Source organism: Sinocyclocheilus grahami, unplaced genomic scaffold (genome assembly GCF_001515645.1).
Source record: "Sinocyclocheilus grahami isolate Dianchi unplaced genomic scaffold, SAMN03320097.WGS_v1.1 scaffold1347.1, whole genome shotgun sequence".
NCBI lineage: Eukaryota > Metazoa > Chordata > Actinopteri > Cypriniformes > Cyprinidae > Sinocyclocheilus > Sinocyclocheilus grahami.
This window is the reverse complement of record NW_015506526.1, coordinates 391,371-406,258: the sequence shown is the minus strand read 5'-3', so window position 1 is coordinate 406,258 and position 14,888 is coordinate 391,371. Positions and strand designations below refer to the sequence as shown.

The window sequence follows — 14,888 nt, the reverse complement described above, 5'->3', positions numbered from 1 at the left end:
ACACGACCGAAAGCGCGTGTTATGTGACCATTCATGCAAACTGTAGCATCATGCTACATAAGACAATAAATCAGATTTATATTCCGCTTTTACTCAAAACTCACTTTAAACCACCATCGAGTGTTTGTAATAACTTCCGATTGCCGTCTAACAGGGCCGGATTTACGCATTGCTCAAGACATTGAGCAAATAAATATAACAAAAAAGGTAGAAGACATGGAAATAGTTTGTCATTTTTTACCCTATTGTTTGTTATATTTATTTGCTCAGTGTCTTGAGCAATGCGTAAATCCGGCCCTGTTAGACGGCAGTCGGAAGTTATTACAAACACTCGATGGTGGTTGCAGTGAGTTTTGAGTAAAAGCGGAATATAAATCTTTTTTTGTCTTTATTTATTGTCTTATGTAGCATGATGCTACAGTTTGCATGAATGGTCACATAACACGCGCTTTCGGTCGTGTAGCGTTAGTTTGAACGGACATCTGCATATGATCGGAACTCCACGCAGCGCCCGTGCTACTCTATACTGGTGGTATTACAGTACCACGAGAGCTAAAGAGAGCAGACTGCTCCGTGTGCTTTCAAATCGCTCTTGCGGATGATCGATCTGCTCCGCGCTTCTAGTCAAACACACCGGCAAGTGCTGCAGGCTTATTGGCTCACTGACGCTGATTAGATTAACCCCTTAGGTATCGAAATTTGGTACCGAACAACAAGACGTTTTTCGATACTCGATGGTATCGAGGCAATTCGGTCAGGGCCTAAAAAGTATCGAACTCGATACCCAGCCCTAGTGTTATGCAGATATATTTGCATACCGCGGAATACACGATAAAGCAAAATCTCTAACGATAGACACTTTATTTCGCGGTAATGATATATACCATCATACCGCCTAGCCCTAATATCCCCTGCCTTCATTACATGCTACGTTACATTTAACACTAGAACCGCCACGGGGTAAATTTTACACGTGGCTGTTTTTAAAATGAGCATAATAGATTTTTAATTAAACATTCGAGTCTCCCAGTCACTGACTTTTACTAAAATTGTGTGATTTACAATCCCCTGTTGTTAAAAACTGTTTAGATAAAACCAGATAAAAATGTATACCTATAAGCGCCAGCGCGGGTCAAATTTACCCGCTATATAATGCCTGTATGTTCACGCTGTCATTTTCGTGCCGCTTATGTTTTAACATAGTACATTGTTAGGCAACGCCTTTCACTCACTGAATTAGTGGTTATCAGTTTAATAAATAAAGACAACATGAGTAAAAGAAGGCGATTTATGAATGCTGAAGAGGTATAAGAAGCACTAAATGCCATGAGCGATGGAGAGTCTGATGGTGGGGAGATAAGTAAAGCGTCCTGTCGGCTCAGCATCTGACGACGATCAATATATCATATTTAGACGTTTTATCCTAATGTTACTCATAGTTGTTCAAAATTTGGATTAATTTAATTTTTGTTTTGCCATTTCTATCGTTTATTGTTCGCTTCTGTGTTGCTATTTATTCTAGTCTGCCTGTTTCCTTAAGAAAAAAAATCCGATCTGATGTAATGAATAAAATCTTTTTTCTTTGATTACCCGGAGTTTCTTGGTGTTCTTCTTGTATAATTCAAATTATAAATGATATAACTAAACAAATTAATAATTAATTAGGTGAAGCTGTGCGCTTGAATTTGTCATCACGTCGTCCTATGCAATGTGGTGAATTAGGCCTATTATTGCTCATTATTGTCTATAGGCTATTTTAGTCATTTAAATAACATAGGTTATCTTAATATATTGATTAATGACAGTGTATTATAATAGCCTATTACACCAAACAAATATGTATTTACTTCCTTCTAATTCTCGTTATCAGTGCAGGCTTGTTTAGCTTAAAGGGGCCATATGATGCGATTTCAATTTTTCCTTTCTCTTTGGAGTGTTACAAGCTCTTGGTGCATAAAGAAGATTTGTAAAGTTGCAAAGTCTCAAAACCAAAGATATATTCTTTATAAAAGTTAAGAGTTAACCACGCCTACCTAAAACGGCTCGTGATCTAAATGTTTTATAGCTTCACTATCCTCTTACCCATAATTGTTTCTCCCTAATTACCCGGTTTACCCATTTTTTAAAGGCTCTTATGCCCTTATTGCACAGAATGTATTTCCTCTCTGCATTATTTGTACTGATCCATTTTTTTTTATTTTGCGCATTTGCTTAAGCATAACACAAAATAATATATTTAAGATTGTTTGCACATAAATAAATCTTTGCACACTTAACTGTCGAGAGGGTAGTTCTAGTTAAGTGACTTGTGTTTTATGGAGATGATGAAGTGATGATTATCATTCAAGACTACAGTGACTAATGTATACAAAGTGATGTGGTCTTTTTGTCTTGGGTTGCCAGTGTGATCTAAATGTTTTATAGCTTCACTATCCTCTTACCCATAATTGTTTCTCCCTAATTACCCGGTTTACCCATTTTTTAAAGGCTCTTATGCCCTTATTGCACAGAATGTATTTCCTCTCTGCATTATTTCTACTGATCCATTTTTTTTAATTTTGCGCATTTGCTTAAGCATAACACAAAATTATATATTTAAGATTGTTTGCACATAAATAAATCTTTGCACACTTAACTGTCGAGAGGGTAGTTATAGTTAAGTGACTTGTGTTTTATGGAGATGATGAAGTGATGATTATCATTCAAGACTACAGTGACTAATGTATACAAAGTGATGTGGTCTTTTTGTCTTGGGTTGCCAGTACAGTTTGCCTCCACTGAATAATAATAATAATAAAAGCAATGAAAAATCTGAATAAATAAAAACATCACTTAGGTGTATGAATAAATGAAAATGTTTACTGAGTTGTATGAATAAACAATGATATTTTACTGAATTGTGTAATATGCAAATACATGTTAGGGCAATGTGCATGACTAAACAGTCCCTAAAATTTCCCTTTAGCATCTTTTTACTGTCACTAGAACCAGTGAGGTTTGTTAAAGCTGGTACAGTTGAGCTTTATTTATATTTGATGTGCTCTATGCATGTGCGTTTATCAGTGTTTATATGTGAATAAAAGCCTTAAAAAAGCCTCTGCAGAAGACTAGTCGACGTCAGTTCGAGGGGGGCTCGAGGTAACGAATCGCGGGTTACAGTGGTGGCAGTCAGTCAAACAAAGATATTGGTAGGAGCAGAATGATGTTATCACTCAGCTCAGAAGCGAAAAGCTGGTATGCGTTGCACCGGCTGCCTTTTTATGCTCACGCTGTGATCAGCGGTAGCTGGATGCAATCATCGCATGCCAATGTGCATTGGCTCGTTTAGTTTACACTCGAAGTAGATTGGTCTCTCTAAGCGAGATCCCAATTCGTCGGTCACCGACGTGACGTTGAGAGTGACCGACTGAAAGGGAAATATATATATAGTGTTTAGTAGTACTGAGTACTAGATCAATTCCGGCAGCTGCTTTTTTTAAATGCTCCTTTTGGTATTTGTGTGAGCGCTCTATGAAGAGCATCAGTGGTTTCTATTTACAGCGTGTTTTTGCAGCATTGAGAATTGTAGCCATCAGAGCCATTTAAGTTAGTCAGAATCTGCTCAGTATGCCAAAGTTAGTGAGAGCTCTGCACGTACACAAATAGTTTTGTTGTAACCAACAAAGTGAACTAAAGTGATATCAGTTTCATTGATTAAGTGAGCGCTCTTTGCTTGGTTTCTGTATATAAATGTCCTTATATATAACCCATTATTAATTTGATTAACTCATTGATAATTTAAATAAACAATTTATTTTTAATTCTGCTAAATACCCACCATATTAAAATACTGAATCTGAAATTGCAGTTTTTGGCATAGTGTTAACCATAGTAACGGATGGGACAAAAAATATGAAATGTAAGAAAAGATCTGTATTATGTCTTGCAGTGTGTGCAATTGTCCTACCTTTGTTCTGTTACCTGTAATATGTGTTTCCTTGCTTTTCATTTTATTACTATCTTTTCACTTGATCTTTTTAATGGAGTGTTGACTTAACTGAACAATATTTGAAGGCTATGCTAATGTTTTAATTAGAGATCGACCGATATATCGATTTACCAATATTTTCCCGATATTTAAGCATTTTACCATAATCGGATATTGGTTTTGTAATATCGGATTCACCGATAAACGCTGCCATCTTGTGGACGTTTTGAAGATTGCGCGCAGGATCGCCATTGCAGTGCATCTGAGGGGAGACGAGACAACAACAACGGCGTGCAGGTACTTGATATAGTTGCTATAGTTAGTCAACTTTATTTAACATAACAGCCATTTATGCACAAATTAGATCAGGAAATGCTCCAGCACGGCCACCGCATGTAACTTTTAACAAGATTCACATGTTTAAAACACCCTAAATTGTATTAACTTTTACTATATAACCATTTTGCTAATAAACATCTAAATAAATACAACTCTATAGAAATTAATTATTTATTAGTTCCGTGAGCGATCGCAGTTTGAGTATAGTTCTGTGTAACTGCATAGATAAACCGCGCTGTCAGCAGGCATTTCATAATCTAGAAGGACAAAAACATTATTAATAATTCTGATATAACATTCCAGTTGAGAAATGCAATAAAATACGATGTTTTGTTTGTTATATTTCAATATACCAGAGAATATTATTCAGTGAATTAACATTATCCAGTGAATTATTCTTGACTCTGTAGCTATTAAACAGCTTAAAAACCTACTAAAACTGTAGTTTAAAATAAAGTTGATATGACTCCTGTCCTTTATTTATTTTCTCCATTTGAAAACATTAGACATTCTACATTTATTTAGCTTATTGTTAATATTAGTGTTGTTGCTGTTGATGCTTTTTATAAATAAAATGTTTTTTATTGTTGTAATATAAAGATAAAATTTAACATGAAAGACTGCTAATTTTCAACACTTAAAAAAAAGATGACTGAAAAGAGGAAAAACCAAAGTGAAGTATGTTCTTACTTCACTCAGTCATTTATTTACTTTATAACAGTAAATAAATATCGGTTCTGCATATCGGTTACCGGGCACATAAACATGCAATTAATTGGTATCTGTATCGGTTATAAAATATCAATGTCGGTCGATCACTAGTTTAAATGTATTATTTACTAATAAGTATTAATAGCATTAATAATTAACTAATTTCAATTATTTAATATTTTTATTTTCCAATAGTTTTATTTTCCAAAATATATTCAAATGAAACCGCTTTTACTATGGTATGGTAATTTTACTGATATTTACTGACTACTGAAATGTTGGCACTTTGACAACATTAGTCCTTGGCTGAAATCTCTGGGCCTCCCATGGCTGTGGTTCCCGGAAATCATTACCACTTTTCCCCGCTTAATGACATGCCCTGAGTATAAGGATGCAGCATAGCAAAGTCTGAATAGCTTTGGAATGCACTCTGTTTTATTGCGACACATGGCATGAGCCCTTTTTCCTCTCATACACATTGCGGCTCAGAATAATGAAATAGTCACTGTGAGATGTAAAGGCTAGTCTGTGTGGAAGTTGCATCAGTCTAAAGCGTAGCCTAGTGTCACTGTTTGACTGAACCCAGAGAACGCTCTCCCTTATATCACAGGCTACAGCTGCAGCAGGGTCTATATTTAGATGCCTTTTCCACACACATACATATTCTTCCTTCGCTTGCACTGTCTCTGCCTGTACCACCTACAGTGAATCAAGCAGTGTCTGTCACCCACACCCCCTTTTCTGTTGCTAATGTATATATGTGTGTTTGTGTGCACACATTGTAGTGAATGGTTGAAATGAATAAGGTATCAGACACACTTTGTTTCGTCATATGAGACAAGACCAGTTTTATAGTGCTTTATACAATACAGCAGCGTTACATGAATAAAACAGTAAAATTACAGTGTTAATGCTGGAAGATTATGAAACAAATTCAATTTTAGATAAGATAAGATAATAGGGTCATTATTCAGCTCAAATTAAGTTTAGTAACTGTGTTGCAAAGTTAATACATTATGAAATGAGTTCAGTTCAGCTGAAGAAAGCAGCCCTACAAAAGATAGGATGTTTAATGTTGATTAAATTCAGTTCAATAACAGTGCTAATAAATTGGTGTCATTATCCAGCTCAATTCAGTTCAAATTTTGTTCTCAAGAAGAAGAGCACAAACCTTTTTACTCCACCAAAGTATTACATCTCCTGTTTGTTTAACATTTGTCTTTGTATTCTAATATTGATAAGGAAAATGCAATCATCTAATAATTTACTGGCAGAATATTTGAGTCATTGATTTGAAGATTATTGTTTTTTATGTTGCCATGTGATTGCACAATGAAGCCATATGGTGCAGGCTTTGCATTCCTCCTAATTGTGTAGAAAGCCTCCCAAACAAATGTTTTAGTCCACAAAGATATTATAAGCATTTTAACTGCCACGCACAAGAACACACCCAAACTTACATAATTGCACGCACGCGCACACACACACACACAGTCTTGTACCGGTTATTGGGGAAGGAATCCAGTTTATCCACTGCAGTATAGGAACTGAAGTCATGTTTATAGCTGCCACACCTTGAGTGATGAATTAATAATAAACTACAGAGGATGGAGGGAATGGGCTAATTAACACAAGCCTCAAAAGAAAGACAGCCCACCCACTCCCTTCCCTTTACCGCTTTGATCTCAAATATATTCCACTGTAACATTATACTCCGTGCTATCATCAAATCTCAGTTATTGTACCCACACTACTATCAGTCCCTAATAGAGCATTTTTATATTAGATGGCAGGCATCACTAGAGATTCTGGGCCCCTTGGAAATCACGTGCCAGGTTTAAAAACACCTGTCAGAGTTGGGAAATATAAAACCTATATTTCCAACATATTAATTTGCTTTTTTGCCTTAAAAGAACTCATTGTCCTATTGTGTTCACTCCAAAAGAAATTGCAACTGACAGTTGTATTTCTCCTGCTTCACCCATATCAGTCATTTTTTATGGAGTTGGCAGGGCTGATAATCTCGTCATCAAGACGATGGTTTGTGATGAAGTCAGATTATGTCAGATCGTTGTTGGAAAATCATTAAATGACAAGTATGATCACAACAGTATGCAGCCTGCAGCGTAACCTGTGATCACATCGGGGTGATTTGAAAATTCAAATCTGAATTTGTACCATTGTTCATGCTTCTGCAGACCCAGAGAAAGAATTTATGTACTCTTTAATCAAAGTAGTACAGGGATGAAAGCTGGGCTTTATTCGGATCCGAACACTGATGCTAATAGTCGCAATCAAAAAGTAATTTAATGCATTGAATAAAGATGTGATAGGGAACTAGTCTTTTTTTTCAGTTCAACAGTCACTCATTCTCATCTCTTCTGGGACAAGTGACTGGATTAAAACATTGCAAAATATTTGCATGAAAAACTGGCACTTCAGTAAAGTTTCCATTGCCTTTCCCCCAGTGAATAGTTCCTAGGCCTCATTCTGATGTTTTTTTTCTTAAAGTAGGTCTGTTTTTGTCAAAACATTTAGTAAATTACATTATTTTATTCCCTTGCAGCCTTTGTAGCATGTTCATGTTTTGCACATTACTAGAATAAACATTTTTCTTCAATATTGTAAGAGGGGGAAAAATGTTTTTGTACACACAATTCTTTACATCTGTCTTAACACAAAGAAAATTTATGTTTTGTTAGTATTTAAATTATTTATTTATTCAGTTAGTCATTCATTCATTCATTTCAAATTTCACATTACTTTTTTCGCATTTTATTTGTTCACATTTTACAACCTGAACTAACTTTGCTGAAAGATAAAATTATCTGATATTTTTTTCAGACTTTGTCACGCAAGGTCTGCATGTCTGCTTTATAATATAATTCCTTGCATTCTTTGCATTTTTTCCTGAATCTTTATAATATTAAAGGGGTCATATGATGCTTTTTTTGCAACTTCAGGGATCTTATCTATGCACAATCAGCTTGTAACACTCCAAAGAGAAAGGAAAACTTGAAATCGCATCATATCACCCCTTTAATAAGCAGTCAAGTCACCTTTATTTGTATAGTGCTTTATACAATGCTGGTTGTGTCAAAGCAGCTTTACAGTGTCAAGCAGGAAAATACTTTGTCAATAATGCAAGAAGACAATAACATTCATTTTTCCAGCTAAAGTCAGTTCATTGATGTTTCAATGATGTCATTATCCAGTTCAGCTCTCTTCCAGTAGTGTCTGTGCAATCAGTCAAGCAGTACTCAGTCAAGTAAAGCAGTTTTAGTCCTGTGATAGACTGACCATCTGTCCAGGATGTTTTCCCCAGCTCTTGTCCAAGACTTCAGGGATAGGCTCCAGCATCCTCACCCAGAAAAGTGGTTTTGAGAATGGGTAGAAGAATGAATGAAGCAATTTTTACTTCTTTTTTTTTGATCCAGTATCCAAAATACATAACTAGGATTCCCTTTAAAGAATTCAATGTATTATTTTAATGATTTTTTTCTTATGATATCTGGACAATTGTTTGACCCTGACATTGTCATTTTGAAAATGTAAAATACATTTTAATTCAAGCATAACAATCATGCTAATCATAGAAGGGGTGTATTCAAGTTCTACTTTGTCAAAGACTAATTATTTATTTATTATAAATTATAATGTAACCATTTTAGCCTAACTAACAACTGCCAGCACACCTAAACGAGGTAAAAAAAAGGTGTCCCTTTGAGCCACCTGGTGGATATTCTGTGAACAAGTCAGGTGGTAAGGGTTATTCTGGGTGGCTTCCTACTGTCTACCTACTGTAGATTTTAAACACACATCTTTCCTGTGCCTGTTGGGAAGGCTTTAAATGTGTGTCTGGTAGATTTAAATATTTCTAGGTAGTCAGATAGTTAGGACTCATTATCTCACAGCCAAGGCTCATTAACCGTAATCAAAGTAAAGAAAATTCAGATTTCGACTTTGGGCTTCATCCACTCCTCTTCTTATCAGTCAGTTGGTTTGTGCAGTGTTTTCAGGTGATTATATGTATAATCAACTGAAGTATGTGTTTAAAAAAAAACAAATCACTATAATCTTCTTTGTCCTGCAATGCTCAGTTTATGGTGGATTAGATCAGTGTGTCCCAACCACTGAGCTCAGGTGTTGTCAGGTGTGCTGTGGAAAATTATCAAAACATTCTATCTCTATTATATTTTGTTTTTATTATTATTTTTAATCAATGCTATTGGTCATCTTTACGTCCGTTTGTGGGTTTTACAAAAAATACCCATATAGCAATAATAAACTTTATAACCTGTAAGAAAATTTAATGCGATGCTCTCACTGCCTCAGAAGCGACTGTTCTAATGATGGACAAAACACATATTGCCGTCATTCGCTGGTCAAAAACCTTGTAAGTGTCTGATCATATTTAAAGCCACAATACCAACTCTGACAACGCTGTTTAATTATTAAAAAAAAATGTTTTTACATTTCCTGAAAGTGGTAGTTATTTTGGATGTACATTGTTTCCACCAGACCGCGACAATATGTAAATTTGTTGTTTTATTATTACCAACAGCATAAAGCTACCTATGACCTTGTGTTCCTACCTGGCTTAAGCTCAAGTTTCAAATTAAATTGGAGTACTACTTTTAATATAATATTATGCAATTTGGAGCAATTGCATGTTTGCAAATCCATGGCCACCTCTTGGACACCAAAGAGTCATGATGCATATGACAGGTCATCTAGGCCAGGGGTTCCCAAACTTTTTTGTCAGCCGAACCCCTTAGATATAAATTATTGCAAATGTGTAAATAAATAAACCAAGTGCACATTGCGTTCTCAAATGCTTGTTAAATTCACAGGATTGTGAGACTATGCAGCCTTTGATTTGATAATCGTACTAAGATATATCGTGATTAGCATTTAGCCCTATTGATTTACTTATTTATTGTACATTTAATATAATTAATTATTAGCTTTTCATCAACTTATCAACCCCCATTTGAGAAACCTGGATCTAGGCCATTACTGATGACAATACTTGAACTTTGTAATTTGTCCTGTCTGCAATTTAGATTATGTGGAGAAAGCACAATAATTTCAGAAGGCATGGGGCTTTTATACTAGATTTGAATTGCTATTTTGATTTTAGTGAAATTTTAATGATTTTAATGTCGTTATTATGATTTCTGGAGCAACATAGATGCGAGTGTTAAATGTTGTAGTAAGCCATTATAGCTCATTATATTTAACCATCCATGAAATATTCATGCATTTTTAATAATGGATGCTTTTCTGAAGTGAGGGAGTATCTTTAATGTTTGGCTATGGTCAGGTGTCTGAAATAAAACTCATCTTACATTATGTCTGAGGCCCTGTTGGATTAGACCTTGGACTCTCCTTTTATCTTCACAATGTGTTGGGAACAATGTAAGCAACAATATTAAAACTGATCAATGGTGAGGATTTAAAGCAAACAAAACCCTCTTTATCCTCTGTAGGATGAATTCTCTACTTTTGTAAAATAGCCTATCTGGAAAAAAATCTGAATAGGGACATATTAAGGCAAAATGCCTTTGTTTTTGAGGGAGACAAAAATGTGCCACAAGCTTGAATGTGTCACAACTCTGACTTTTTTCCAGACATTTTACAGGTAAGGTAAACACTATGACAAAATATATCATACAGGTGCATCTCAATAAATTATAATGTCATGGAAAAGTTCATTTATTTCAGTAATTCAACTCAAATTGTGAAACTCGTGTATTAAATAAATTCAATGCACACAGACTGAAGTAGTTTAAGTCTTGTGTTCTTTTAATTGTGATGACATTATATAATATACCATATGGTGTCATTATTTTGTCCTGATTCCCTGCTTAGTTCAGTCATTAATATCCTTATTATAAATTTTCATGACACATGTATAGCCAAGGTTATATGGTCTACTGTACTTATGTCCAAATGACTAAATGGCATGGATTTCAAGCTAATTTTGTAGTTCTTGCATAGTCCCAATTTAATCTATCTCAAAAGTACAAAAAAAAGTAATCCTTAGTCAATAGAAGATTATAAAAATATATGCTGACTCCATTTTTATTATAAAAATAATCATAATAATAATTATGTAATTTACTCACCCTCATCATCTTCTAAACCTGCATGATTTTCATTTAGGTTTAGCAGAATGTTGAAAATGAATGGCGACCAAAGGCTGTCAAGCTCCATAAAATAACAAAAACATCATAAAAGTTGCTGTTGATAATATCAGGTAATATTAGTCCGTTGGAGGCAGCCTCCATGTTTTCCTTCAGGATGTCAGTGTTTGTTTTTAATGACATAACTAAGATGATGTCTGGCTTGACTAATGTTTGCCTCGAGTTTATAATTAAATAGAAGCATATGAAAATATTTCCAGAGAAATGTCTTGTTTTTGTCTCCAAAAAGACTGAATAGTAGAATTCAGCATTTTGACCTTAACACACAGACTATACCAGATGCATTTGCTGATATGGTGCCCCTCTGCAACTTGAGGCTGTTCAACACTGAACGCGTCACATTCCAACCTTCCAGCAAATGCTCCAAATCTGTTTGTCATGTTTTTGGAAGCAGTGATACACCACTTCGCTCACATTTGGTGTAAACAGGGTGCAATTCACACAATTATAAAGGCCAGTGTAACTGCATGACTTCACGTCTCTTATGGCTTTGTTAATCGTCCATGGAATCTATACCATTCTGACCCAGATTAATTGAATTTTGAACATTCTGAATTTTTAAATCTCATGAATCCTTTAAAGACAAATTCCTTTCATGTGAAAGAGGCATAGAGAATGTTTAATTGTGCTTCGATCTCCCATTCTGCCTTTTGGGTTTTCTCAGACTCAATCTCCTGACCTATTCTCTCTCTTTCTTTTGAATTATTTTATCTGTGTAGGACCCTAGGAGCAAGCACAAATTTAAGATCCACACCTATGGCAGTCCCACATTCTGTGACCACTGTGGATCTCTTCTATATGGACTCATACACCAAGGAATGAAATGTGACTGTAAGTAGTACCATACTAAACAATTTTTTGCCCAGGGGTGGTTCTAGGGTCAGTGGTTGTTTGGGACTTTTCTATGTCGATGTTTAGTATATGGAGTAATTATTTGATTAACTATTGGAATATTATATGTTAATATTATGTTAAAATATTATGAGAAAGGTATTATTTTCATTAAGTAAATCTGAAATCAGGGACCTCTTGCTTTATGCAAATGTGTTCACAGCCTGTGATACGAACGTCCATAAGCAGTGTGTGATGAACGTGCCAAGCCTTTGTGGAATGGACCACACAGAGAGACGAGGACGTCTTTACTTGAAGATCGAGGTGATAGAAGAAAAAATGCATGTCACAGGTGAGTTTCCGTGTTTTACCATGACAAATTATGCAACAGTGCAAAACATATCAATGCTGTTGCATATATTTTTCCCAAGGTTCTTCAGGGTTCTGTATTTGGTTCACTGCTCTTTATTAGATATATTTGGTCATATCTTTCACCAGCCTACCCTCAATTTTTAGGGCTATGCTGATTGTAATAAACGGCTCGGTGACACGAAGGTAGAGAATCCAAATGCAGTAGTATATTGGAGGGGTAATCCACAAACGTAATCCAAAGGCAGGCAAAGGTCATACACAAATAGGTAGTGATGGGCGCGTTTCAAAACTGCTTCACGAAGCTTCGAAACATTTGCGAATCTTTTGTTTTGAATCAGTGTTTCGGAGCGCGTATCAAACCGGCCAGGTCACGTGATTTTAGCAAACGAAGCTTCTTTACGTCACACTGTTTCGAAATGTTTCGAAACTCCGATGGTTCACCACTATGGGGTGTTGATCTCAAAGTGAACCCATGAACCACTTCTGGTTGCCCAATTAATCATGTGAAATTAAATCCCACGAAATTTTACTGTAAAAATGTATAGGCCAGATGTTGTGGGTTAAACAAAGGATGACTTCCCTTTAACACAGATGGCTATATAGTTTCAAAATTTTTTTAAAAAATTCAACTTTCAGTTCTTTCAACCTACAAATCACATCATACCTTAAAAATAACAAAATGAGCTTACGATAGAATTAAATCCAACTCCTTCTCCTGACTGATAACACTACTCTTCCCTGCTGGTTTTTATAGACAGCTGTAATGAAAACACTTAATTAAATAATTACATAAATCAATTAATTAATTAAATAATTGAGTTAATTGTGTGTTAAGGGTTTGATTATACTTAAAACACATAACACAAGCAGTAATATTTAATAGCGTTTAAATGTTTATTATTTATTTTTAAAAATGGTATTTCTAAAAAAAAAATATTTCCATTTGTTTTGTAAGTTTGTTCTGAGTTCTTGATGCTTTTACAACGTTTTCACCAGCAGGTGTCGCCAGCATGTGCTGTTTCAAGTGCTTTGAAACATCGAATAATTTTTCGACGCAATTGGTTCAATTGATTCAGTGCTTCAAAAAGCTTTGTTTCTCCCATCACTACAAATAGGCAATCCAAAACAACGACAGAGTAAGGGGCTAATGCTGAGTTCACACTGCACGATTTTAGCCCGATTTTTCACTCGCGAAATCGCCGACAAATGGCTGAAATCGGAGGCAAATCAGTGCTCGTTCACGCGAGTGACAATCACGCAGTGTGAATTATCGAAGACACGATCTGAGGGAATCACCGACACATCGCCGACGCCCGTGAAATATTTGGCATGCTAAATATCTGGAGCTGTCGGCGATTCACAATCACGCTGTGTGCAATGATTTCTGATTGAAAACTACATCGGCGATGACCTACAGCCAATGAGAGAGCACGATACAGGGCAGTTCGGGGAGGAGTTATAGACCAGAATATCAGTATTTTAATGGATATATGAACAATTATATCATACAGAAACAAGCACAAACATTTGCTTGACCAGCCGCAACATTAGCATAACAGTTACTGCAAAATTATTTACCTCCAACTCTCTTTGCAGAACACCCAATCCCTGTTCCCTGCATCTCCCTCCTGCATAATATATGTTATATAATAGTTCTTCTTTTTCTCCTTGTAGCTGGAAATCAGCTCACAGACAATTTGCTATATATATATATATAAGTTTGAAAATTGCGCAGTGTGAACTCTGCATAAGGCAAACAGTGTAATCCAGAAAACAGGCAGAATAACAAGACCAGGAACCAAGATATATAAGAACCAGGATACAAGGATAAGAATTGCAGTAATGACACATACACAACTTTGCAAAGAATGACTGTGAGAACTGGGCTTATATAGGGTGAGCTAACCATGCTAATGAGACACAGGTGCAAACAATGAGTGCTGATGAGACCAGGCAGAGGATTATGGGGAATGAAGCTTCACCATTTGAATTCAAAACTCAACTTGAAAATGCATCTTTTTACATTGCGTTGCTACGTTTTCTAAATCCTGTTGTACCTGTTCTGTCTCAGTACATTTGTATTCTTTTGTTTGTGCTTGCTTTGCTTTCATTTTACTTTGTGTTGTTTAAGGATGCTCCAAAATTTGGGACATCATAAATAGAAAATATAGAGAAAAGCAAAAATCTTGGTCAAAAATATGTATAGAAACCAAATGAGCTGTAAGACTTAAGATAAAAGAAACATTGACATGGAAAACAATCATATTTAATGTAAACATTAATTGTGCACACACAGTATGACAGTACAAAAACTGTATTGCATATTTACTGTACATTTGCCACAAATGTGCTTGTACTTTTTAACTCTCAACTGATTTTTTTTCCACATTATCATAATTATGTGTCAAAAAATAAAGATCATTAAAATTAAGTGTTACAGCACTGACATTAATAATTAT

The 14,888-nt window shown here is 35.4% G+C and overlaps 1 protein-coding gene across 1 annotated transcript in view; it reads left to right on the top strand.

Annotated features, from left to right (window-relative positions):
* LOC107569462 (protein kinase C alpha type) overlaps nucleotides 1-14,888 on the top strand; it is a 143,310-nt gene that overhangs the window by 74,032 nt on the left and 54,390 nt on the right. The window contains exons 4-5 of the mRNA XM_016255561.1: nucleotides 11,946-12,057; nucleotides 12,281-12,409. Coding sequence (XP_016111047.1) covers nucleotides 11,946-12,057; nucleotides 12,281-12,409 — 241 coding nt within the window. The remainder of the gene's footprint in view (nucleotides 1-11,945; nucleotides 12,058-12,280; nucleotides 12,410-14,888) is intronic.